Below are 23960 nucleotides of genomic sequence, written 5' to 3'. Positions count from 1 at the left end.
AAAGTGAACGAGGTACTATGGAGGTTTTCCAGTGAATGGGGTAATAAGGAGGCTTTCAACTGGCAGAGTAGCATAGAGGAAGTCGGAGAATGAGGGAACTAATCAAGGAGAAGTTGGAGCTCCTTTACTTTTCTTTGATGGGGTTCCTACTTCATGCTAGCGGTTTAAATGGCCACACTTTTTCACACGGTGGTTTGCATTTCTGATTGAAAGCTACAGCTAGCATCCCAGCTGGCTGAAGATCTTTTGTTAAAGCTCAGTGTTTTGTTTTGTTTTTACAGGTTGAACCTATTCCAGTCTGAAGGAAGCACCACTGAGTCTGACAGCACTTACGTTGAGGAAACGATGCACAGGATTGCCGTCATGCTGACCTGAATAAACTGGGTATTATGCATTGTCTGCTTCAGTGCCCTGAATATCCTCATCATGTAGTGAAGGTGTGGGTGGGGGGAACATTAAGAGAAAAACAACAGAACTGGACAAGGAAAATCTGGAAAGAGAAGGACAGAAGTGAGAGGAGATGGCAGAATCTCAAAAATCCTTGCAGCCAAATCTTCCTCCCAAACACAGCAAAAAGAAGCCAAAGGGAAGTAGTAGACAGAAGGCTCCCCCTAGTGGCCCTGCAGGGCTACTTCGTCTTCCTCTTTCACCATCGGCAGGGAAGTGAGAGGGCGGGATTCGACTTGACCAGAGAGAGTGGGGAGGCTTTCGGTGGAGCCTGAAAGTGTCAGAGAATCAGGAAAGACAGTGAGTCATGGGGGGAGAGAGAGCACAAAACAACGCGAGAGCGAAAGAAACAGCAAGAAAGCAGAACCTCTGAGGACTAGCAGCATGCTTAGTCTTGTAGAGAATGGAGCAGGTCCAATGCTTTGCAGCCATTCTGGAGCATTCACCACCACCACCACACACAACAGTGCTTGGGTTATTAAAGGAAAGGTAGGAAAGTCCTTAACAAAATCTATAAAGCCCCACGTCTCACCAGATGTAACAAAATCACACACCCCGCCTCTGCAAAGCGTAGTTGAGGGGGCAGCCCAAACGGTAACAGGTCCAGGACGCCTCTGACCTTCTCCATCTGATTTGAGCAATGCCCACCCAGCACAAATGCTTGATCCTCATGTTACTGAGCCCCGCACTTCAGAAAATCCAGCACCTCTGCTCTCATTGAGAGAATAGGATAGGCTTCAGCCCAAGCCTTTGCATGTCTACTCAGAGATCAGTCCCACTGTCAATGGGTCTTACTTTCTGGTAAGCAGCAATAGGACAGAGTTTAGCTATCTGTTTCAAAGCTCATAGGAAGCTGCCTCATGTAATACCAAGGGGTGTAGTGGTCCAGGGTCTCAGGGGGTCTTAGACCTGTTACTTTTGGGGAGCAGGGTCCCTATGTCTCCAGCGACCTATGAGCCAATCAGCATGAAAGGGGAGTGTGTTGGCCACTGAAAAGAGTCTTCTAACACGCTTCCTTGTCTTTTCCTGCTGATTGGAGCCAATCAGAGTGAAAGGAGTTGAGTCAGTCACTGAGAAGACTCTTCTCAGTAGCTAATACACTCCCCTTTCATGCTGATTGGCTCCTAGGGACATCTGTTGTTGTGGGAGGAGTTGCACTTAGGAAGGAGCGTGGAGATGACAATGGTGAGCAAGTGAGTGAGCGAGAGGGCATGGCTGTGAGGGGATGTGGTATGACTATCATGAAGGGACCCTGCACTTCTGAATTTGCCACTATGCTACTGACAGTACCATCAGACCACTGGTTCATCTATCTCAGTGGTTCCCATACCTTTTCCCCGACAAACCACTTGAAAATTGCTGGTGGCAGTAGGGTAGTGGCAAATTCAGAAGTGCAGGGTCCCTTCGTGATAGTCACAGCCATGCCCCTCTCCCCCTTTTTTGCTGCAGGGTTGAGAATGAGATCCTTGTTAATGCTTCGGACGCAAAAAGCACGAAAGAGGAGAGTGTTAGCCCTGAGAAGAGACTTCTCAGTGTTCGACTCACCTCCTTTCACTCTGGATGGCTCCGAACAGCAGGAAAGGACAAGGAAGCAAGTCAGACAACTTTTCTCAGTGGCTAACACACTCCCCTTTCATGCTGATTGGCTCATAGGATGCTAGAGATGTAGGGACCCTGCTCCCCTAAAAGTAAAGGGTGTAAGACCCCTCAAGTTCCCACACAACTACACCCCTGGCTGGTGGTCTCTGCGGACCACTTAATGGTGTTTTCCTGCCTGCTGCAGCAATTGCAATGCGCTGTACGAGATGCTGTAGGATGTTTAATTGTATTTTCATTCCTTCTTTCATTTCTTATTTCTCTGTATTTTATTGCATTGCAATGTGCACTCCACAGAATACCATCAAATACAATCTAAGGGAAAAAAGAAGCAATTAAAATACCATTAAAAATTAAGATGAATATTTAATGCAGACCTGGCGCGGACCACCTGAATGCAGCTCTCGGACCATTGGTGGCCCATGGCCCACAGCCTGGGGGCCCCTGATCTAGGACACATTGATGCAGCAGCTGTCCACGGTTTCAGGCAGAGAAGGGCTTTTACCCCTGCCTAGGGATTGAACCTGGGACCTTCTGCATGCCAAACAGGTGCTCTGCCACTGCGCTATGACCCTTCCGGAAGAGCTGTTCCTTTGTAGAGGGTCTGCCCTTTGCCAAATTTCGTACGTTCCGTGCACCACAGCCCTCCTGCCCCAGAAGAGTAGCTGAACAGAAATACCTCCTGGGATCTCCGTGAGCTCGTTGAGTGGTGGCACAGAATCCAGCTTGTCTGCGTAAGTCTTGGCGGCTTGACGCTTGGCGTAGCGTGCCTCAATCTCCTTCTTGGTCCTTGGGATGCGGCATTTAAAGATGCAACACAGGGTGATGACTAAAGGCATTGAAAAGACAGTTGGGAGTTTATTCTTTACTGGAATGCAGTGCTTTAGAACCACAGAGCTGGGGAGGAGCTTGTAGGTCATTTAGTCCACCCTCCTGCTTGATGTAAGCAATCCAAAAGTAGAGCATACCCAGCAGGTGACTATCCAGCCTCCTTTGGAAGACCACTGGAGAGGGCCCAAGCCAGGAGTGGGGAACCCTTGGTCCTCCTGATGTTGCTGAACTGAAACTCCCATCATCCTCAGCAAGGATGGCCAATGGCCAGGGATGATGGGAGTTACGGTTTGGCAACATCTGGAGGGCCACAGGTTCCCTACACCTGGTCTAGGCAATTGGTTCCACTGTGAAAGTGCTCTTATCAACAAAATTAAGGGTGTGGAAGCTCTTTCAGCCCAAAGGCCACATTCCTTCGTTGGTAAACTTCCAGGGGCCGCATACGAGTGGTAGGAGTGGCCAGATGCAACACTGGGCAGAGCAAGGGATGGGAATTTTACGCTTGTACAGTGGGTTACATTCCAACCATGCATGTGTCAGAGGTTTCTACACACACACATTTATGCTGGGAGGAAAATGGAAATGGACTGCCTTCAAGTCGATCCCGACTTATGGCTACCCTACGAATAGGGTGTTCATGGTAAGCGGTATTCAGAGGGGGTTTCCCATGGCCTCCCTCTGAGGCTAGTCCTCCCCAGCTGGCCAGGGCCTGCTCAGCTTGCCATAGCTGCACAAGCCAGCCCCTTCCTTGTCTGCAACTGCCAGCTGGGGGGCAACTGGGCTCCTTGGGACTATGCCGCTTGCCCACGGCTGCACAGGTGGCAGGGCACGTAAGCCCTAAGCCACTCCCTGTGGGGGTGATCTTTAGCTGCCCCTTGACACCCAGGAGACACAAGTGGGAATTGGAACTCACAGACTCTGGACTCCCAGCCAGACTCTAAATCAATCAATCAATCAATCAATATAAATATAAATAAATATATACATTTAATAAATAAAAAATGCATGCACACCTCTCTACACCCTCCATCCAGTCAATCTAGAGGCAATGTTGCAGTTCAAAGATACATTTCAGCCAGGCCAAAATACTCCATGTGTGAGCGGAAAAAAACCTGGCCTACTCAACAAAGATAAAATTCATGTTTGTTGTTCTGCTGACTTTGGCCTCTGGCCCTGTCCACCTCTGACATGCGGCCCTTGGAAGGCTGCTCAGAAGGGGATGCGGCCCTCGTGCTGAGAAAGCCTCCCAACTCCAATGTTGTGGGACATTTTTGGTGCCATTCCAGGGAAACGGGAGTGTGTACTCTGGTCCTGTGAAATGTCCTCCGTGGTGTTTTCTATTGATAATCTCTTGAGGAAGGCACTTACAAAGTGGGTGGAGCCTGAAAGATAAGCTTCTCCTCTTACATCAGTTTATATAAATATATTTGGATTCTTTTTTAAAAAAAAAAATCCTTCCTTGCATGTAAAAACCTAGCATCACAGGGAAAAGAGTACAGCCTTGCCCAGCAGAGTCACTAGCGGGAATGTGGGGGGGGGGTGTGCGTACCTCCGGCATGCGCCCTCCCAGGGCATGGACGGGGGGTGGCTGTTGTTGCGCACGCAGACGCGTGTGCACGTGCACGCACTCACCACTCGCTCCAGGCTGGTGGTGGAAGGCCCATCCTGGCTTCACCGCCAGCGAGCAGGTGCCTGCTGTCGGTCTCGCCCGCCCGCCGCCAAGGAGTTGGCTGCGCCGACCCGGAGTGCTTCTCGGCTCCTTTGCCGGCCAACGGCACGGGGCGCGGCAGCTCTGGATGTCACCCCCCTCAGGGTGTCACCCGGGTGCGGTCCGCACCCTCTGCACCCCGGTTGTGACGCCCCTGGCCTTGCCTTCTCACTGTCGTTTTTTTTTTCTATGTTCAGAGAAACCTCCTCTACCGCAATGAGAAGCGTTTTATATATATATATCATATTGATATATATAATTAATACTACTATATAATTGATACTACTAAATATATAAAATGACTCCTGGCACCTCCCATTTCATGAATGGATGAAACTGAGCATGTACAATCCTCGATAAAAATTAGAGCTTGCTGCAATTCTCTCATCCTTCAGATAAGAGGCATAAGTCATCCCCAGAGAAATTAAATTCTCTATTCTGTCTTTCTATCAGCAGGCTATAATTTATTTTTCCTTCTGCATTCTGAAAATCCATTTCAATGTGTCCTTCACTGACTTCTTTCTTTCACTGTGTATGCTTGAACGTATCTATATATTGCAGGAGGCGCATGGATTGTTCTGTGCACCCCGTTCTCTGAGTGGCAAGGGACTCCAGGGGTAAAAATGGAAATGCACTGCCTTCTAGTTGATTCCGACTTATGGCGACCCTATGAATAGGGTTTTCATGAGGCTGAGAGGCAGTGACTGATCCAAGGTCACCCAGTGAGCTTCCTGGCTATGTGGGGATTCGAACCATGGTCTCCCAGGTCATAGTCCAACACCTTAACCACTACACCACACTCTAGGGGTAACTTGGAGCAAAAAGGAAAGAAACCCAACCTAAACAAGCCTGGAAGAATTCAGTTGGGCTAGATGATCTATCTATTTAAACATTACATGTGATTTTATTATGTTTGAAATGGCTATCAGTCATAAGACATAATTAAAAACTTCAATATGTATCAGTACAATTCCTTGTGCTAGGTCTTTCTAACAAATACAAGTTTAATGTACATAAGATGGCTAGCATCCATAAAACCATATATAAACCAATCATGTATAACAATAAAATGTCTTTGTGCTGAACATATCCTAAATGCATTTCAACTTATACAGGTCTTTTTCAGTGGGAACTGTACATTTTTATCAGCTAAATGGTGTTGGCATTCTTAGATCCTGTAAACAGTAAGTGTGACCTACACCTTTTCTGTACATATATCTTGTGCAATCAGTTGAAACTGGAGAATAAATATTAAGGATCCCTAGTAATGCAGGCCTCCCTAGTCCAATGAAATTGCTTGTTATCTTAGCCAGCTGATTGACAGACAGGCAGACAGATAGATAGATAGATATTGTTGCACACCACCCCAATCTCCAAGAAACGAGAGATCTCCAGGGATCCCTAAGCTTGCCCAGGGTTTGGTTTCCTTGGAAAGAAGGTCAACGGAGTCTATGGTGCCGTTATGAAATATGGTTTTTATTTACACATTCCAACCTGAGCTTAAGATGGAGGGGTTCAAAGCATCAGCTGTCCATTAGATCTTGCTCTTCCTTCAGGCTCATAGGAGCACCTGAGAGCCACAGTGCAGGGAGCCAACCTCTCTCTCTGTGCCTCCCCAGTTCCCAGCCTTTTCTCCAACTAGCTCAAAACACAAGCTTCTCTTTGGCCCCAGGAGGTGGGGGGTGTGAGGCGTCCTTCCCTGGCTCTCCCTGTCAGGGTCCTATCTGCTCGTGGTTACTCCCTGTCTCTAGGCACCACCAGGGACTCCACCAGTCCGGACTGCTCTCTCTTATGATTTCTCTCCCCGCTCTAGCACAGATCTCAACAGATCCCCCTTCTAGGCAACCACCAGTAACGTCCCAATACTAGTATTCCCAGAGACTCTGAATACTGGTATTGTTATTCTCTTCACCGCTGCCACCATTTGTTACAGTTCGCCTTCAGCCTTGGTCATTACCTTACCCTCCCTTCTGGTCTGTAAAACCCCAGCCAAGGATCAGGCCTTTGGTAAACCAAATTAAGTATTTATTACAGATAACAAAGCTAACAAGATTAACAAGATTTCTTCTTAAGGCACATAAGCATATGGTTTTACTCAATACTAATCCGAACTCCACCTCCCTCCTGGTAAACAACTCTCTAAACCCCACTGAGCAATCCACTCTTTCTCTTCTCCCCCCAGATTCCACAATTCACCACCTCACATTCCCCCAGATTTACCTGTCATCCTTTCATTTATACTGTCAGCCATTTTAAACATTCAGCCAATCATCAAGCACTCTATTGCCCATTCACTCCCCCTCCTCTTTCACTACTTACCATGTATAGTCTAAACAACCAGCACTTACCATATATACACTAATATATAGGAACATCACATTTCCCCCCCTTTAAACAACGGCAGAGTATTATTCCTGTTCCAGGATTTATACGTCGCGTTAACAAATAAAAGTCTCTATGGGGAAAATGTCTTTCTTTGTTCCTCTGTCTGGTCACGTCACTGCAGTCCCAGCCACTTGCCTGGAAAGTCCATCGGCCAGTACATTGTCCTTGCCTTTGATGAACTGGAAGTCCACTTGATAGTCCTGTAGGGCCCAGGACCACCTCTGCAGCATAGTGTTATGGTTTTTCATAGTCTGCAACCATAACAAGGCCCGATGATCCATAGTCACTGTGAATCTTCATCTCCACACGTATGGGCGCAACTTGTTCAGTCCCCACACGACCGCTAGGCACTCCTTCTGGACCGACGAATAGTTTTTCTCCCTCTGCGTCAGCTTGCGACTCAGGTACGCCACTGGATGTCTGGTGCCTTCTCTCTCCTGTAGCAAGACGACTCCCAGCGCGAGGTCCGACGCATCTGTAGCCACAATGAATGGTTTCTCATAGTCTGGTGCTATTAATATGGGTCCTTGGCACAAGGCTTGCTTCAGTAGATCAAAAGCCTTCTGACATTCATCCGTCCATACCACATGCTCAGAACACTTCTTCTTTGTTAATTCATGCAAGGGGGTTGCTATTTCCCCAAAATTTCTCACAAACTTCCTATAAAATCCAGCCACACCCAGAAATGCCCTTACTTGTTTTTTGGTTAAGGGGATCGGCCACGCTTGTATTACCTCCACCTTGCTCCATAAGGGGGTGATTTTCCCACTCCCCACCTTATGTCCTAAATAGATTACTTCCTTTAGTCCAAACTGGCATTTCTTAGCTTTTATTGTGAGGCCTGCTTTTCTTAAGGCCTCCAATACTGTTGGCAGGTGTTGGACATGATCAGGCACCGACTTGCTAAAAATGGCCACGTCATCGATATAGGCCACTGCAAAATCTGACATGCCTCGCAACACAGTATTGATTAGCCTCTGAAATGAACTTGGTGAGTTCCTTAGTCCCATGGGTAAGGTCACAAACTCATATAACCCATCTGGTGTACTGAAGGCAGTTTTGGCTCTGGATTGCTCGTCTAGTTCCATTTGCCAAAATCCTTTACAGAGGTCTAACGTAGAGATAATGGTTGCTGCCCCCAATTACTCTAACATTGCGTCTACCCTAGGCATAGGATACGCATCTGGGACAGTAATTTTATTGATTAGCCGATAATCAATGCAAAACCTTGTTGTTCCATCTTTTTTCGGAACCAGGACAATACTTGAGGCCCAGGGACTGATGGATTCCCTGATCACTCCTAATTCCAGCATATCTTCCACCTCCTTTTTGATCTCATTCAAAACTTTCCCATTCACACGGTACGGAACAGATCTGATTGGGGCATGATCTCCAGTATCAATGGAATGTATAACTATACTGGTTCGGCCAGGTTTGTTGCTAAAGAGATTCCTATAGGTTTTCAAAACTCTCAGAATCTCTTATTTTACTTCCTCCTCTACCTCCTCTGACCATTCCACTTGATCTACCCCTCCTTTGTCTTTGCTTTCCTGTACCAAATCTGGAAGTTCAGGCCCACTTCCCTCAGGGAATAAGGTAACTTGCAACACCTGTGCATCCCTGGTATGGTAAGGCTTCAACATATTTACATGAACCACTTTGCTTTTGTTTAATTGGTCTGTGGTGATTACATATGTCACTGTGTCAAGCCTTTCTCTGATGGTATATGGTCCTTCCCAGTTAGCCTGTAATTTGTCATGTTTCCTGGGTATGAACGCCATAACCATATCTCCCACATCATACACACGTTCCCTGGCTGTTCTGTCATACCAGTAACTTTGCTTCTCCTGTGCATGACTCAAATTCTCTTTCACTACTTCCATCATTGATGTTAATTTATTGCGGAATTCCAATACAAAATCTACTACAGAAGTTTTGTACTCTCCCAGAGTTCCTTCCTATGAATTTTTTAGCAGTTCCAAAGGTCCCCTCACTTTTCTAGTAAACATTAGTTCAAAGGGTGAGAAGCCTGTTGACTCCTGAGGGACTTCTCTGTATGCAAATAAGAAGCATCCCAAACGTTCATCCCAGTCTTGTGGGTGATCTTGAACATAGCTTCTTATCATGCCCTTCAAAACTCCATTGAATCTCTCAGTTAGCCCATTAGTGGCGGGATGGTAAGTAGTGGTCTTTAGATGTTTTAGACCACAACATTTCCACATACATTGCATCACTTCTCCCATGAATACACTGCCTTGATCTGTCAGCACTTCATGAGGGAAACCCAGCCTCATAAAGATTTTTAGTAAAGCCTCTGCCACTACAGGGGCTTCTACAGATCTCAGTGCTTCTGCGTCTGGGTACCTGGTGGCAAAATCCACCACCACCACTAGATATTTCTTGCCATGCCTTGTGGGTTTGGAAAAAGGGCCCACCAAATCTATTCCCACTCTATAAAAGGGTTGTCCAATTATAGGAAGGGGCTTTAAGGGTGCCTTGGTCTTTACTCCACTCTTTCCCACCTTTTGGCATATTCCACAAGATAGACAATGTTGTTTTACATCCTTGGAGATATTTGACCAATAATAATGTGCAGCCAATCTCCTCTTGGTCTTTTTTATTCCCAGATGTCCTGCACATGGGACATCGTGGGCTACCTCTAGCAATCTGGTTCTGTATTTGCTAGGTACTATCAATTGCTTCACTGGTTCACATTCATCCTTTCTTTCAGCAGGCATCCACAGTCTATATAAAATCCCATTCTCACACACAACTTGATTCCTCAGTTTGTCAGTGAAAGGAATCTGTTGGGTCAGGGCTTGTTCCTTTACCTGCTTCAAACTGATATCTTTATGCAGCTCTTCCCTGAATTGCTCTGCTTCTTCCCCAGAGACCACTTGATAATTTTCAACTTGTTCATTAATGACCTAGAATTAGGAGTGAGCAGTGAAGTGGCCAAGTTTGCTGACAACACTAAATTGTTCAGGGTTGTTAAAACAAAAAGGGATTGCGAAGAGCTCCAAAAAGACCTCTCCAAACTGAGTGAATGGGCGGAAAAATGGCAAATGCAATTCAATATAAACAAGTGTAAAATTATGCATATTGGAGCAAAAAATCTTAATTTCACATATACGCTCATGGGGTCTGAACTGGCGGTGACTGACCAGGAGAGAGACCTCGGGGTTGTAGTGGACAGCACGATGAAAATGTCGACCCAGTGTGCGGCAGCTGTGAAAAAGGCAAATTCCATGCTAGCGATAATTAGGAAAGGTATTGAAAATAAAACATATAAAACAGCCGATATCATAATGCCGTTGTATATATCTATGGTGACGCCGCATTTGGAATACTGTGTGCAGTTCTGGTCGCCTCATCTCAAAAAGGATATTATAGAGTTGGAAAAGGTTCAGAAGAGGGCAACCAGAATGATCAAGGGGATGGAGCGACTCCCTTACAAGGAAAGGTTGCAGCATTTGGGGCTTTTCAGTTTAGAGAAAAGGCGGGTCGGAGGAGACATGATAGAAGTGTATAAAATTCTGCATGGCATTGAGAGGGTGGATAGAGAAAGGTTCTTCTCCCTCTCTCATAATACTAGAACTCGTGGACATTCAAAGAAGCTGAATGTTGGAAGATTCAGGACAGACAAAAGTACTTCTTTACTCAGCGCATAGTTAAACTATGGAATTTGCTCCCACAAGATGCAGTAATGGCCACCAGCTTGGATGGCTTTAAAAGAAGATTAGACAAATTCATGGAGGACAGGGCTATCAATGGCTACTAGCCATGATGGCTGTGCTCTGCCACCCTAGTCAGAGGCAGCATGCTTCTGAAAACCAGTTGCCAGAAGCCTCAGGAGGGGAGAGTGTTCTTGCACTCGGGTCCTGCTTGCGGGCTTCCCCCAGGCACCTGGTTGGCCACTGTGAGAACAGGATGCTGGACTAGATGGGCCACTGGCCTGATCCAGCAGGCTCTTCTTATGTTCTTATGTTCTTATGATACAGTTTGTCTTCTTCAGCAGGCCTGCATCCCTGGTATGGTAAGACTTCAACATATTTACATGAACCACTTTGCTTTTGTTTAATTGGTCTGTGGTGATTACATATGTCACTGTGTCAAGCCTTTCTCTGATGGTATATGGTCCTTCCCAGTTAGCCTGTAATTTGTCATGTTTCCTGGGTATGAACGCCATAACCATATCTCCCACATTATACACATGTTCTCTGGCTGTTCTGTCATACCAGTAACTTTGCTTCTGCTGAGCTTGACTCAAATTCTCTTTCACCACTTCCATCATTTGTTTCACTGGTTCACATTCACCCCCTCTCTCAGCAGGCATCCACAGTCCACATAAAATCCCATTCTCACACACAACTTGACTCCTCAGCTTGTCAGCGAAAGGAATCTGCTGGGTCAGGGTTTGTTCCTTTACCTGCTTCAAACTGATATCTTTATGCAGCTCTTCCCTGAATTGCTCTGCTTCTTCCCCAGAGACCACTTGATACAGTTTGTCTTCTTCAGCAGGCCTGCTAGTGGTTGCTATGGTGACCTGAGGCTGGTTAACAGATTCCACCCTGTTTGTTTCAGCCCCCCTTAATATGGCTTATTTTCTCTGCCAATTTGCTGTCTGGTCACTACATAGATCTTTCCTTGGGCGCCCATTACATCCCTTCCCAGTATTACTGGTTCTTGTTGCTGGGCATTAATGCCTACTTTATATTGGCCCTCTCGGCCTCTCCAAGTCATTTCCACCAGGGCCACAGGCAAACTTTCTGGTTGACCCCTCACTCCTTGGATAGTCACAGTTTCCTGAGGTAATATTACCTCAGATTTTATTAAATCTGGCCTCAGTAATGTCTGAGCGGCACCAGTATCAAGCAATGCCCAATAATTTGCCCCTTGTACTCTCACTTCCTCTCTCAGACTTGAATCAAGGTCTGTTACTTCTGTCCAGTTTATCTGGCAAAACTGAACCTTTTTCGCTGTTTCTAAAGCCTTGGGCTCTGTTTTCACTGCCCTTGTCTGAGCAGGATTACTAATGGGGTTGGCAACCTCACATTGAAAACGTAGGTGCCCTGGTCTACCACATTTGTAGCATAATTTCTCCTCACTTTTAGGGTACACAGATCCACTCTGGGGTGTCCTGTGCCCTTCAGATTTTAATGGAGGACTCACTCGCTGTGGTACCACATCCCTTCTGCCAGCACTATATGGTCTGGGTTTAAACTCTCTTGATGTTTTCCCCACCCAGCCAGTTCTATTGGAGGCGAAGTGATCCGCCAGCTCTGCGGCCTCCTGCACCGATGTAGGGGAACGGTCTTTGACCAGGAGCCTTATTTCTGGTGGTAACTGATGGTATAATTGATCCAGTATCATGAGGCTTTTCACCTCTTCCACTGACTGAGCTTTGGCACTACTCATCCACTTTCCAAATATATCCATCAACTTTGCTCCCAGTTCCACAAAAGACCTCCCTGTCTGTATCTGGCAGTTTCTGAAAAGCTTTCTAAAATAATCAGGCCCCAGTCTGAATCTTTTAAACACTGCTTCTTTGAATTCAGCATAGGTGACGGGCTTGTCTGAGGGGAAATATTGGTATACCTCAGCCAATTCCCCTTTAATCAGGTTTGATAAATACTGCATGTATTTATCTTCAGGTAGCCCCCACAACTGAGCTCCTTTTTCAAAGGTACTGAGGTAAATTTGAGGATCTTGACCAGGCTCATAGACAGCAAAGTCCTTTGGAGTAATTTTTATTTTTGCTCCATCTCTCTCTTTCCTTGTCTCCTCAGAGTGAAATTTCTCTCTATCAAATTTTAACTTTTCTACTTGTAATTCAGCATCCAATGCTCGTTGCTTCTCCCTCTCCTCAAACCCCAATCTCATTCTCTCAATTTCCAACTCCCTCTGTTTTTCCTTCTCTGCACCTTCCATCCTCAATCTCTCAGCTTCCAACTCCCGCTGTTTATCTTTTTCCTCAGCCTCCATCCTCAATCTCTCAGCTTCCAACTCTCTCTGCTTGTCTTTTTCCTCAGCCTCCATCCTCAATCTCTCAGCTTCCAACTCTTTCTGTTTTTCCTTCTCTGCACCTTCCATCCTCAACTTCTCTCTCAAGTACTCTATATAAGCGGGATTGCTTAAATATCCTTCTGGGGTCTCTTCTCTGACAGGTTGTTTTTGCTGGGCAGTTGCAAATCCTATAAGTGCTACCCTCAATTCATCTACCCCTTTACCCTCATGAGGTAAATTGAATGTTATGCACTTCTCCACCAGCTCCTCTCTTTTCATTTTTATGTATTCAGCCATGGTGTTTGAGTTCACTCACTCTTTGCCACACACTCTTTGCCAGTCACTCTCACAAGAAATCTTGTTTTGTTATTTCTGTTTGCCACACAACTATTAGGGATTCTCTAGTATTCGTATCTGGATTCTCTGTTGTTCGTATCCCACCGCTACTGACACCACATGTGAGGCGTCCTTCCCTGGCTCTCCCTGTCAGGTTCCTACCTGCTCGTGGTTACTCCCTGTCTCTAGGCACCACCAGGGACTCCACCAGTCCGGACCGCTCTCTCTTATGGTTTCTCTCCCCGCTCTAGCACAGATCTCAACAGATCCCCCTGCTAGGCAACCACCAGTAACGTCCCAATACTAGTATTCCCAGAGACTCTGAATACTGGTATTGTTATTCTCTTCACCGCTGCCACCATTTGTTACAGTTCCCCTTCAGCCTTGGTCATTACCTTACCCTCCCTTCTGGTCTGTGAAACCCCAGCCAAGGATCAGGCCTTTGGTAAACCAAATTAAGTATTTATTACAGATAACAAAGCTAACAAGATTAACAAGATTTCTTCTTAAGGCACATAAGCATATGGTTTTACTCAATACTAATCCAAACTCCACCTCCCTCCTGGTAAACAACTCTATAAACCCCACCAAGCAATCCACTCTTTCTCTTCTCCCCCCCAGATTCCACAATTCACCACCTCACATTCACCCAGATTTACCTGTCATCCTTTCATTTATACTGTCAGCCATTTTAAACATTCAGCCAATCATCAAGCATTCTATTGCCCATTCACTCCCCCTCCTCTTTCACTACTTACCATGTATACTCTAAACAACCAGCACTTACCGTATATACACTAATATATAGGAACATCACAGGGGGCTGTCCTGAAGAGTTCCAATAATAATAGGATCTCCCTGGCCCATTCTAATGAGCACTTGACAGAGCCATTAGCCCACCTGGCCACTATCAGATGAGCAAAGGAGACTTATCTGGCCAGCAGACTTATCTCAGCTGCAGAGCCCACCTCCAAGTGCAGGGTTCCAAATCAGAGGCTGGAAGGGGGCTCACAGAAATCATCTATCTTAACCCACAAACCCATAACAATACAGATGTAGATATGGGCTGAGCTCCTTTGAAATGTGGTGTTGGAGGAGAGCTTTGCAGATACCATGGACCCCCCAAAAAATACAAATTAGGGTGTTAGAACAAATTAAACCAGAGCTGTCACTAGAAGCTGATGAAACTGAGGTTATCATACTTTGGACACATCATGAGAAGACATGATTCACTAGAAAAGACAATAATGCTGGGAAAAACAGAAGATAATAGAAAAAGAGGAAGGCCAAAGAAGAGATGGATTGATTCCATAAAGGAAGCCACAGACTTGAACTTACAAGATCTGAACAGGGTGGCTCACGACAGATGCTATTGGAGGTTGCTGATTCATAGGGTCACCGCAAGTAGTAATAGACTTGCAGGCACATAACAACAACATGGGCTGAGCATAAGATGGAAGGCCTCACAGCATTAATCGACTCCAAAAGATCTTGTTCCGCCATTAGGTTCCCCCCTCCCAAAAAGAGCCATAATTTTGGTCTCAGCACAGAGAACAAGTCCGCCCTCTGCATCTTCCCAGCTCCTCAGGAGACAAGACAAGACTGGCCCCGGTCTCTTGTTCTCCTACACCTAAGGGGAGGTAGCCTCCAGCCAGGTGAGAGAGGGCGAGGCCTGCCCCTCCTTGTGGAAGCATCACTCGCTCGTAGCTTCTGTGGCAACACCCCTGTACTTGGCCAACTCTTTGGCCACATCAAAAGGATGCTTAACAGACCTGGCTAGGGCCATTCGCCAAACAAAGAGACTGGCTTGGCCACTTCAGCAGTATCTTCTGCTACAGAATCCCATTTTAGAGATACAGAATTACAGGAGGGGGACCTAAAGATAGCATCCAAACCAACGCCCCAGTCCCATAACTCACTCTCTCTCTCTCTCTCTCTCTCTCTGTGTGTGTGTGTGTGTGTGTGAGTGAGAGAGAGAGAGAGAGAGAGAGAGAGAGAGAGAGAGAGAGAATGTTATTTTTCAGTTCTAATTTCATTCTACAGTCAATAATCTATTTCCCCCCCACTCCATCTTCTTTGTTTACTATTTGGAGAACTCTCCATTTCCACAAGAGGGCAGAACACATTTTCTCCCTTAAGGTTTGATTGCACATCTCCGTGCTGGAGCTGTGTGTGTGATGACGTAGGAAGGGCGAGGGAATGCAACCTGTGGGATGATGGGCATCTCCCAATTATCCGAGAACCTTTCGCTCAGAATTGGTTTTGTATTTAAGTAGACCTGCACATTTTATTTCAGCAGTGGAAAAACCTGTGGCCCTCCAGATGTTGCTGGACTCCCACTCTCATCAGTCTCGGCCAGCATAAATAATGGTTAGCGATGAGGGAACCTGGAGTCCAGTAATATCGGGGGGGGGGTGAGGCTGACAAAGGAATCCTACGCATGCTTACTCAGAGGTAAGCCCCCACAGTCTCCAACAGGCCAGGACTGCAGCCTTTAAAAAGTCAATGTACATTTGATTAATAGGTAGGTGCTAATTTTCAATGGTATAGGTGCATTTGGATTAGTGGGAATAAGAATTCAACACTTGTTAGCATTTCCACAGGTGAAATCAGCGACATATTTGTGACAGTAAGGGCAGTTCGGCAATGGAACCGACTGCCTAGGGAGGTGGTGGGATCCCCTTCGCTGGATGTCTTCAAGCAGAGGCTGGACAGCTATCTGCGGGAGATGCTCTAGCTGTGGATTTCCTGCTGTGAGCAGAGGGTTGGACTCGATGGCCTACAAGGCCCCTTCCAACTCTAGGATTCTATGATTCTATGACACCGCTAGGCTCGTACCCAAGATCGCTGCCCAGGACCGCTGCCAATTACCCATTGTGGCAGGCTCTGCTCTTAGAATCACAGAGTTGGAAGCAGAGCTTGGAAAAGTTACTTTTTTGAACTACAACACCCATCAGCCCCAGACAGCATGGCCACTGGCAGGGCCGGTTCCAAAGGGTGGCAAAGTTGGGCACTGGCCCGAGGGTCCCGCAGCTCTAGGAGCCTCTGGGGGGGCCTGAGGGGCCCTCTGCTCCCCTTCCGCAATCCCATGGATCGCAAGACGAGCTTCCGAGCTGCCTGCCATCCCCCACGCTTCACCTACCTTTCTCGGCTGTTCACGCAGGGTTGCCATCAGTAAGATGGCAGCCGAGGTTTCCGTAAGGGACTGAAGCCTCTGCCGCCATCTTGGTTGATGGCAGCAATGCGTGTGCTGCATGCCATCAACCAAGATGGCAGCAAAGGCTTCAGTCCCTTACGGAAACCTCGGCCGCCATCTTTATTGATGGCAACCCTGCGCGAACAGCAGAGAAAGGTAGGTGAAGCGGTGGGGATGGCGGGGGATGGTGGGTGGTTCGGAAGCTTGTCTTGCGATCTGCGGGATCGCGGAAGGGAAGCAGAGGGGCGCAGGGCAGGCTAATGCCCAAGGGCCCCCACATTCCTGGAGCCGGCCCTGGCCACTGGATTGGGCTGGTGGGAGTTGTAGTTCAAAAAAGTAACTCTTCCAAGCTCTGGTTGGAAGTCTCCTCAAAGGTCATCTAGCCCAACCCACTGCTGGCACAGGAAATCAGCTGCTACAGTGTCCCTGATTGGTGGCCATCCAGCCTCTGCTTAATAACCTCCAATGGAGGACAGCCTATTACTGACCAAGTCACCCTGTTCCACTCTCAAGTAGCTTGTCCCTCCTCTGCCTTCATATGCCCTCGGTGGCCTTGGAAGGTGTTTTACACTGAATCAGGTCAGTGGTCCATCATCGACTCTGATGAGCAGCGGGAATCTTTCCTAACCCTTCCGGGGATGAGTGCAAAACAAAGGCTCTGGACTGCCACTGAGCTATTGTCCTTCACCTAAACATGAAGAATATCCCAGTCCTCATGGTTCTGTACAAAGGGCTGCATTAGAAAAGGAAGCTGCTGAGTCAGAATATGGGTCCATTAAGCCTAATACTGTCAACACTGAGTGGCAGAGGTTCTCCAGGGTTTCAAGCAGGGAATCTTTCCTAACCCTGCCTGGAGATGCCACTGGGAATTGAGCATGGGACCTTCTGCATGCAAAGTAGATGCTCCGCCCCTGAGCTACGAGACTCCCCCTTGCTCTCCGTCATTTCAAAGGCATGCTTGCATTTGTTCTGCGGATCAGAGATAGATTCGGTGGGTAAACCCTAATTGCCTGACAATAGGCTGTCCTGGTTTAAAACATGCTGCAGCTTTTGCAGAATGGAACAACGGCAGTCCTCTGCAGGGCTTTCGTTCTCATGGTGCGTGCATTGCCATGCACACGTACCAAGAGACAAGCGAGGTTGAAAACCCTCCCTCTCAGAAATGCCAGTCCGAGAGTCCCTGGGGAGGAAACTGGACCCTGAAATAATGTTGGGTCTCTAAGACAAATACAGTCATATGGCAAAGCTTGTTCATAGAATCACAGAATAGTAGAATTGGAAGGGGCCTATAAGGCCATCAAGTCCAACCTCCTGATCAATGCAGGAATCCAAATCAAAGCATTCCCGACAGGTGGCTGTCCAGCTGCCTCTTGAAGGCCTCCAGTGTCGGGGAGCCCACTACCTCTCTAGGTAATTGGTTCCATTGTTGTATGGCTGTAACAGGAAGTTTTTTCCTGATGTCCAGTCGAAATCTGGCTTCCTGCAACTTGAGCCCATTATTCCGTGTCTTGCACTCTGGGACGATCAAGAAGAGATCCCAGCCCTCCTCTATGTGACAACCTTTCATGTACTTGAAGAGTGCTATCATATCTCCCGTCAGTCTTCTCTTCTCCAGGCTAAACATGCCCAGTTCTTTCAGTCTCTCCTCACAGGGCTTTGTTGAAGGCACAGACCTTGTGGGTGGGTATGGGAAGGGCTGTAGCTCAGTGGCAGAACATCTGCCTTGCATGCAGAATGTCCCAGGTTCAGTCCCCAGCATCTCCAGTTAGAGCTGGCAGACACTCCTGCCTAAAACCCTGGAAAGCTGCGACGAGTCATTGTAGACAAGATGGATCGAGTGGCCTGACTCAGGATAAGGCAGCTTCCTATGTATGTGTCTTCTGTAGGGTTTTTCTTAACTGGACTGTACACAGTGCTAATGCAAGAAAGAGATCCTCTGAGTCTGTGCAGAGTGTCTTTCTTTCACTGCTGAGAAATCACAGGCAGAGCTCTACCGTGTTTGGGATTAAAGCTTCCAGGCAAGGATGGGGGAGCCTCTGGAGGATCTCAGGGGCCTGTAGTGTGGGGTAATTGAAACCCTCAACTTGGGAAACAAGAAAGGAAGGAAAGGGAGGCAGAAAGAGTTAAGAATGAGGAATGGATCCAGTGGTGGCTCCCCAGTGGGGGAGAGGAATCCACTCCAGGTTTTACTCTGAACTTTCAAAGGAGCTGCCCAAGGTGCTTTTGGACTAAACCCTGGAGTGAATCCCACTGCCCCATTCATTGACATGAAGCCACCAGCCACGACTGAACAGCTAAGACCGAAGGCAGGAACGAACTGACAGAGCATTTGCTATCAACGGTGGTGGTGGAACTAAAAGCCATAAATCAGAGGAAGTATCTTGTTCAGAGCTGTAAACATTGATCCAAGATACCAAGGTGTTTAATCGTCCTTTAATGAAGGTCGCCATTGTCTCGCATTGCCTCGCAAATGAAAACGTCACTCCCATCGTTGATCCTGTTGGTGGTTTCTGCAGATCTGTTCCAAAAGGGGCAGCCGGGAATGCTGCAATTTAAAAGGCTCTCAGAACACCTGGATGCTCATTCGTGAGTGACTCTTGTGCCTTTTATGCCTAGAGATGGATTCAGGGCAGGGATGGAGAACCTTTTTCTGACTGAGGGCATCCCCTCCTGGGCAACCTTCGGTGTGTGTGTGTGCATGCCGGTGGTGGGTGGAGCTAGAAGCAAAAGTAGGTGGAGCAACAAATATGAATGTTGCCTTTGCACAGAAGGTTAGTTTCTGCACACACACACGTTCCACTCTGTTCAAGCAAGAAGCGTTGTCAGAGTTCGAGGACGCACTTCAGCCAGGCAAAGACACTCAGGAAGAGTACAAAGCAGAGCCAGTGAGGGGCGTGGTCTGAGGAGAGGGGGTGTGGCTGAGGAGAGGGTGTGGCCTGGGGAAAGTCTATGGGGCAATACAGAGAGGCCTCAAGGGCCTCACTTGGGCCCCAGGCCTGACCATCCACTGTAATGGGAAAAACCACAAGGTGGAGTTCCCCCTGCACAACTTTTAAAGATACAGAAGACCTCTTGGTTGCCAGGCCCGGCCTCCAAGAGGTTTTCTGTATCTTTAAAAGTTGTGCAGGGGGGAGGGAGAATTTCACTTTGTGGTTTTTCCCATTATATTGTTGCAAGAAAACCTGCACTTGGCTGCATTTTCTCTTCTCTGAAAGATACAAGATCATTCTCATGCCCTGAGCCTGGCAACCCTAGAGCTCACTGAAGTCACTAAATGGGCTACAAATGCATTAGACTTTTTTGAACATTGAATAGACAGAGGAGGAGCATCAAAGAAGTGCCTTGCCTGAAGTGCTATATGAACACAACAATGTCAGAAGAGCCCTCCTGGGTCAGGCCAGTGGCCCATCTAGTCCAGCATCCTGTTCTGACAGTGGCCGACCAGATGCCAGTGGGAAGCGCATAAGCAGGACCTTAGCACAAGAGCACTTTCCCACCCCGCCACCCGTGGTTTCCAGCAGCTGGTGTTCAAAAGCATACTACCTCTTACTGTGGAGGCAGAGTGTAACCATAGGGGCTAGTAGCCTTTGGTCAAAGGCTTACAAGGAACTTATTCTTGAGCAAGCCAGATGGCCACTTCAAGGCTTTGGGTACCACCACCATTCGTGCTCAGTCTAACCTTTGACAGCTCAGGCATGAATTATTAGCTAAACAGATCTGCTGGGCTCAGGCCAAAGATGTCTCCGGTTCAGCCTTTTGAGGTGTCTCAGGTCCAGCAGCAGCAGTTTCTGCCAGCAAGGAAACAGGTCACCCTGAATATTTGTCTCCAGACTGGGAATCCCAACATTTCGTACACCAAGGTATACTGCTGCTACATGTGGAGGTTTTATTCATCTTTCATAACAAAGCTAAAAGCCATCTCCTCTGCCAGGTGTCATGGCTGTTCACAACAGCTAGCAGCTCATGATACTGCCACACCTCAGCTGGAGAAACAGGGTTGTCCTATCCCATGCAGGAGATTGAGGTGACCAGGAACCAAGTGGCAGAGTCCTTAAAGCTATGAAATGGACGGTATCATGGCAGGTTCCAGGGGGTGTCTACTGATGGTGTAAGAATCATTATTACAGCATGTACATCAGGCCCCAGGGGCTAAATGTGGCCCTCCAGGTCTCTCTATGTGGCCCCCAGGACTATCCCAAGCCACACCTCCTCCCCAGCCATACTCCTCCCCAGACTCACTTTGTATGACCTTGAGTGTTTTTGCCTGACTAGAACGTGCCCTTCGAACTCTGACAACCACTTAAGAGCTTTGTTTAGATAGAAAAATGGAAATGGACTGCCTTCAAGTCGATCCCGATTTATGGCTACCCAGATTTTTTTTTTAAAAAAAGCCTCTTGCTTGTCTGGATGGAGGATAGGAAGGGTGTGTGTGTGTTGAAACTAGCCTAGTGGGAAAATTTACGTTTATTGCTCTGCTCACTTATGCTCTGACACCGCCCACCATTGGCATGTGGCCCCTGGAAGGTTTCCTAGAAAGAAATGCGGCCCTCAGACTGAAAGAGGTCTCTCACCCCAGATGTGTACTGCCTTCAAGTCGATTCCGACTTATGGCGACCCTACAAATAGGGTTTTCATGAGGCTGAGAGGCAGTGACTGGCCCAAGGTCACCCAGTGAGCTTCATGCCTATGTGAGGATTCGAACCCTGGTCTCCCAGGTCATAGTCCAACACCTTAACCACTACACCACACTGGCTCTCACCCCAGATGTATGTGCTGCTTAATTAATATATTATTATTATTATTATTATTAATAATAATAATAATAATAATAATAATAATAAAGCAATCACTCTCTGTCCTGCCAGAGTCTGTCTGAATGCAGAATGTGACAGAGTAGGGCCACCCTGCGGTCCAGCTTGCCAGACTAGAGGCAGAATTTTTTTCTTGCATCCTTTGCCAGTTGGAATCTCCTGCATAGATATTGTAACTCTATAGCATCAGTGCCAATTCCCATGCAGTCGTCTCTCTGCCTCCCTCATGAATTAGCACTGCCAAAATGTCCACCTTGAAGCTGTCCTCCTTTTGACGCAGCTAGACCAGAGGAGGATTTATTTTTTAATACAGTAGCCTGAAACATCTGGCCAGATTTACCATCCAAAACAGTGATGCTTATTTAATGGTGTTAATTCCTCCCACACACACACACACACAGTTCCTTCCTACTCAAACGCCAGCAACAAGTAATAAAATTAGAGCCGTGATGCTGGAAACGGGGCATCCCAGGGTGAAATTAATGGCCCACACAATTGAATGTTTGCCATTTTTAAGCTCCCGTGACAGAACTGCAATTTTCTCTCGCCGTGAATCGAATCCCTTGCTTGTTTATAAATTTAAAACACACCAGGCTTAAAATACAACAACTCTAGTGAAAAGAAAGGAAGGAAGAAGGTTAACTCCTGCCCACCCCTGTGCAAAGGTAATCTAGATCCCATAAACTCCTCCTTTTCATCACTTGCTACTAGGGATTTAAGAAGGCAGCTTTTTCCGTTCTGCCCTTTATTTTTTGCATGCAGCGCTGTTTCTGTTCTGCTACGGGTCATTGTCCGCCAGAAACTACATTATTCATCTCACTGTCCACTGTGGTGACATTATGTAACTTGCATAATTTATGTAATTAATTCTGTCAGCTATGTTGTCATCACACTGCTCCGCTGCATTCATTTCAAGGCAAAAGAAACAATGCAAATGCGGGGAAATGTAATCAATTATGTATCCTTTGCAGATCAAAAGCAACAGCAAACACTGATCACTTTCATTGGATTGATTTCTGTTCCAGACATGGGACGTATATGCAAACATCGGCAATTTCTGCCTGTTTCCATTTTTATCTGAATTGTCTGGCATCCCCGCTTGCTACATAAAAAAAATCAGGAAAATCCCTTGAGAATTAAAATCTCTGTTTCTCTTTCCTGAAATGGATCCCAAAGAAGGGTGAATCACTCTTAAACAATGCTTGAGTTGCTTATTCCTATCTGAGCGGAGGCCAGGCCAAAGGTCTTAGGGCAGAGGAAACCATTGGTTATTTATTATTTGCCATCAGCTGCCAACAATGCCCCTTCTGCGTTCTATATAGGATAAAACAATCTCAATGCAAAAGAATAAAAGGACACAAATTTCACACTAGAAATGACATATAATAAGTGGGGGAAGTTCTGTAAGTGACCTTAAAAGTGCTGATACTTGCAAGCAGACCAGTTTAATGAAAGGAGGGCCTTGTTCATCAATTATTGGAAAGAGACAGTAGAAGGAAGTGCTTCCCCTTATAATTTATTTTGTTTGATATAATTTATTCTGTGGGTCTGACCTTTCTGTTTGATCTATCTTATTGTATTTAAATGTGTTGGTTCCTTTTCTTCACAGAAGTGAACCCAAAGCAACTTAACAATCAATAAAAAGATCAAAACCAATATAAAAAACTAAAACAAACAAAATGTTAAGAAAACACAGTAAATAAAATATAAAACACGGTAGAAAAGCCCACCCTCTAAAAGAGGCTACAACATCAAAAGCCCTCCCGGGCGTTCAGGACTCAAAATTAAGTGCTGAATGCCTGGGAGAAGAGAAATGTGTGATAATGCCAGCTCTGCCTCCCTGGGGAGAGCATTCCATAAGCGGGGAGCCACCACGGAGAAGGCCTGTTCTCGTGTTATCACCCTCAGCACCTCCCACAGAGGAGGCACACGATGCCGAATGCAGCGTCCGAGTTGGTTTATATGGGGAGAGGTTGTCCTTGGCGTATTGGGGTCCTGAGCCATATAAGGCTTTATAGGTCCATATCAGCACTTTGAATTCAGTCCGGAAACGAATTGGTAGTCAGTGCGTTTGTACCAGAGTTGGTGTTATCTGCTCAGACCATCTTGCCCTGGTGAGCAATCCAGCTGAATTCTGCACCAGCTGCACTTTCTGAACTGTTTTCAAAGGTAGCCCCATGTATAATGCATTGCGGTAATCTAGCCTAGAGGTTACCATTCATTCACTCATTCATCATTGGCGATCACTTGTGGCCGAGTAAGATCGTCTTCCAAGATAAGGTATTTAACAGCGGGTCCGTAGGTGACTGTGGAGGCCAATTCTGGATCGACACAGCCTCCCACAGTGAGGACATCGGTTTCCAGATGGAAGATGGTCACGATGAGGATTTGTTTGACACGCCTTCCGCTTGGCTCGTTTGTCCCTTTTGCCCTGTATTAGTGCTTCAAAGTCCACAGCACCTTTGAAAATAGCCAACCTCCATTTGGGACGTTCATGGGCCAAGACTTCCCAGTTCTCGATGTTCATGTTACTTTTTTTTAGATTCTCTTTAAGATTCTCTTTAAACCTCTTTTGCTGTCCACCGATGTTCCGTTTTCCATCCTTAAATTGGGAGTAAAGTAGCTGCTTTGGAAGACAGTGATT

The 23960-nt window shown here is 46.8% G+C and overlaps 1 protein-coding gene across 1 annotated transcript in view; it reads right to left on the bottom strand.

Annotated features, from left to right (window-relative positions):
• Positions 1-453: 453 nt before the first annotated feature.
• The window catches only part of TMIE (transmembrane inner ear), a 42557-nt gene continuing 19050 nt past the window's right edge, over positions 454-23960 (bottom strand). Inside the window, exons 3-4 of the mRNA XM_061587383.1 lie at positions 2723-2872; positions 454-718 (exon numbers count right to left, since the gene is read on the bottom strand). Coding sequence (XP_061443367.1) covers positions 612-718; positions 2723-2872 — 257 coding nt within the window. The 3' untranslated portion in view covers positions 454-611. The remainder of the gene's footprint in view (positions 719-2722; positions 2873-23960) is intronic.

Source organism: Rhineura floridana, chromosome 10 (assembly GCF_030035675.1).
Source record: "Rhineura floridana isolate rRhiFlo1 chromosome 10, rRhiFlo1.hap2, whole genome shotgun sequence".
Classification (NCBI taxonomy): domain Eukaryota; kingdom Metazoa; phylum Chordata; class Lepidosauria; order Squamata; family Rhineuridae; genus Rhineura; species Rhineura floridana.
Note: the sequence above shows the minus strand (reverse complement) of the source record. Positions and strands in the feature narration are given on the sequence as shown.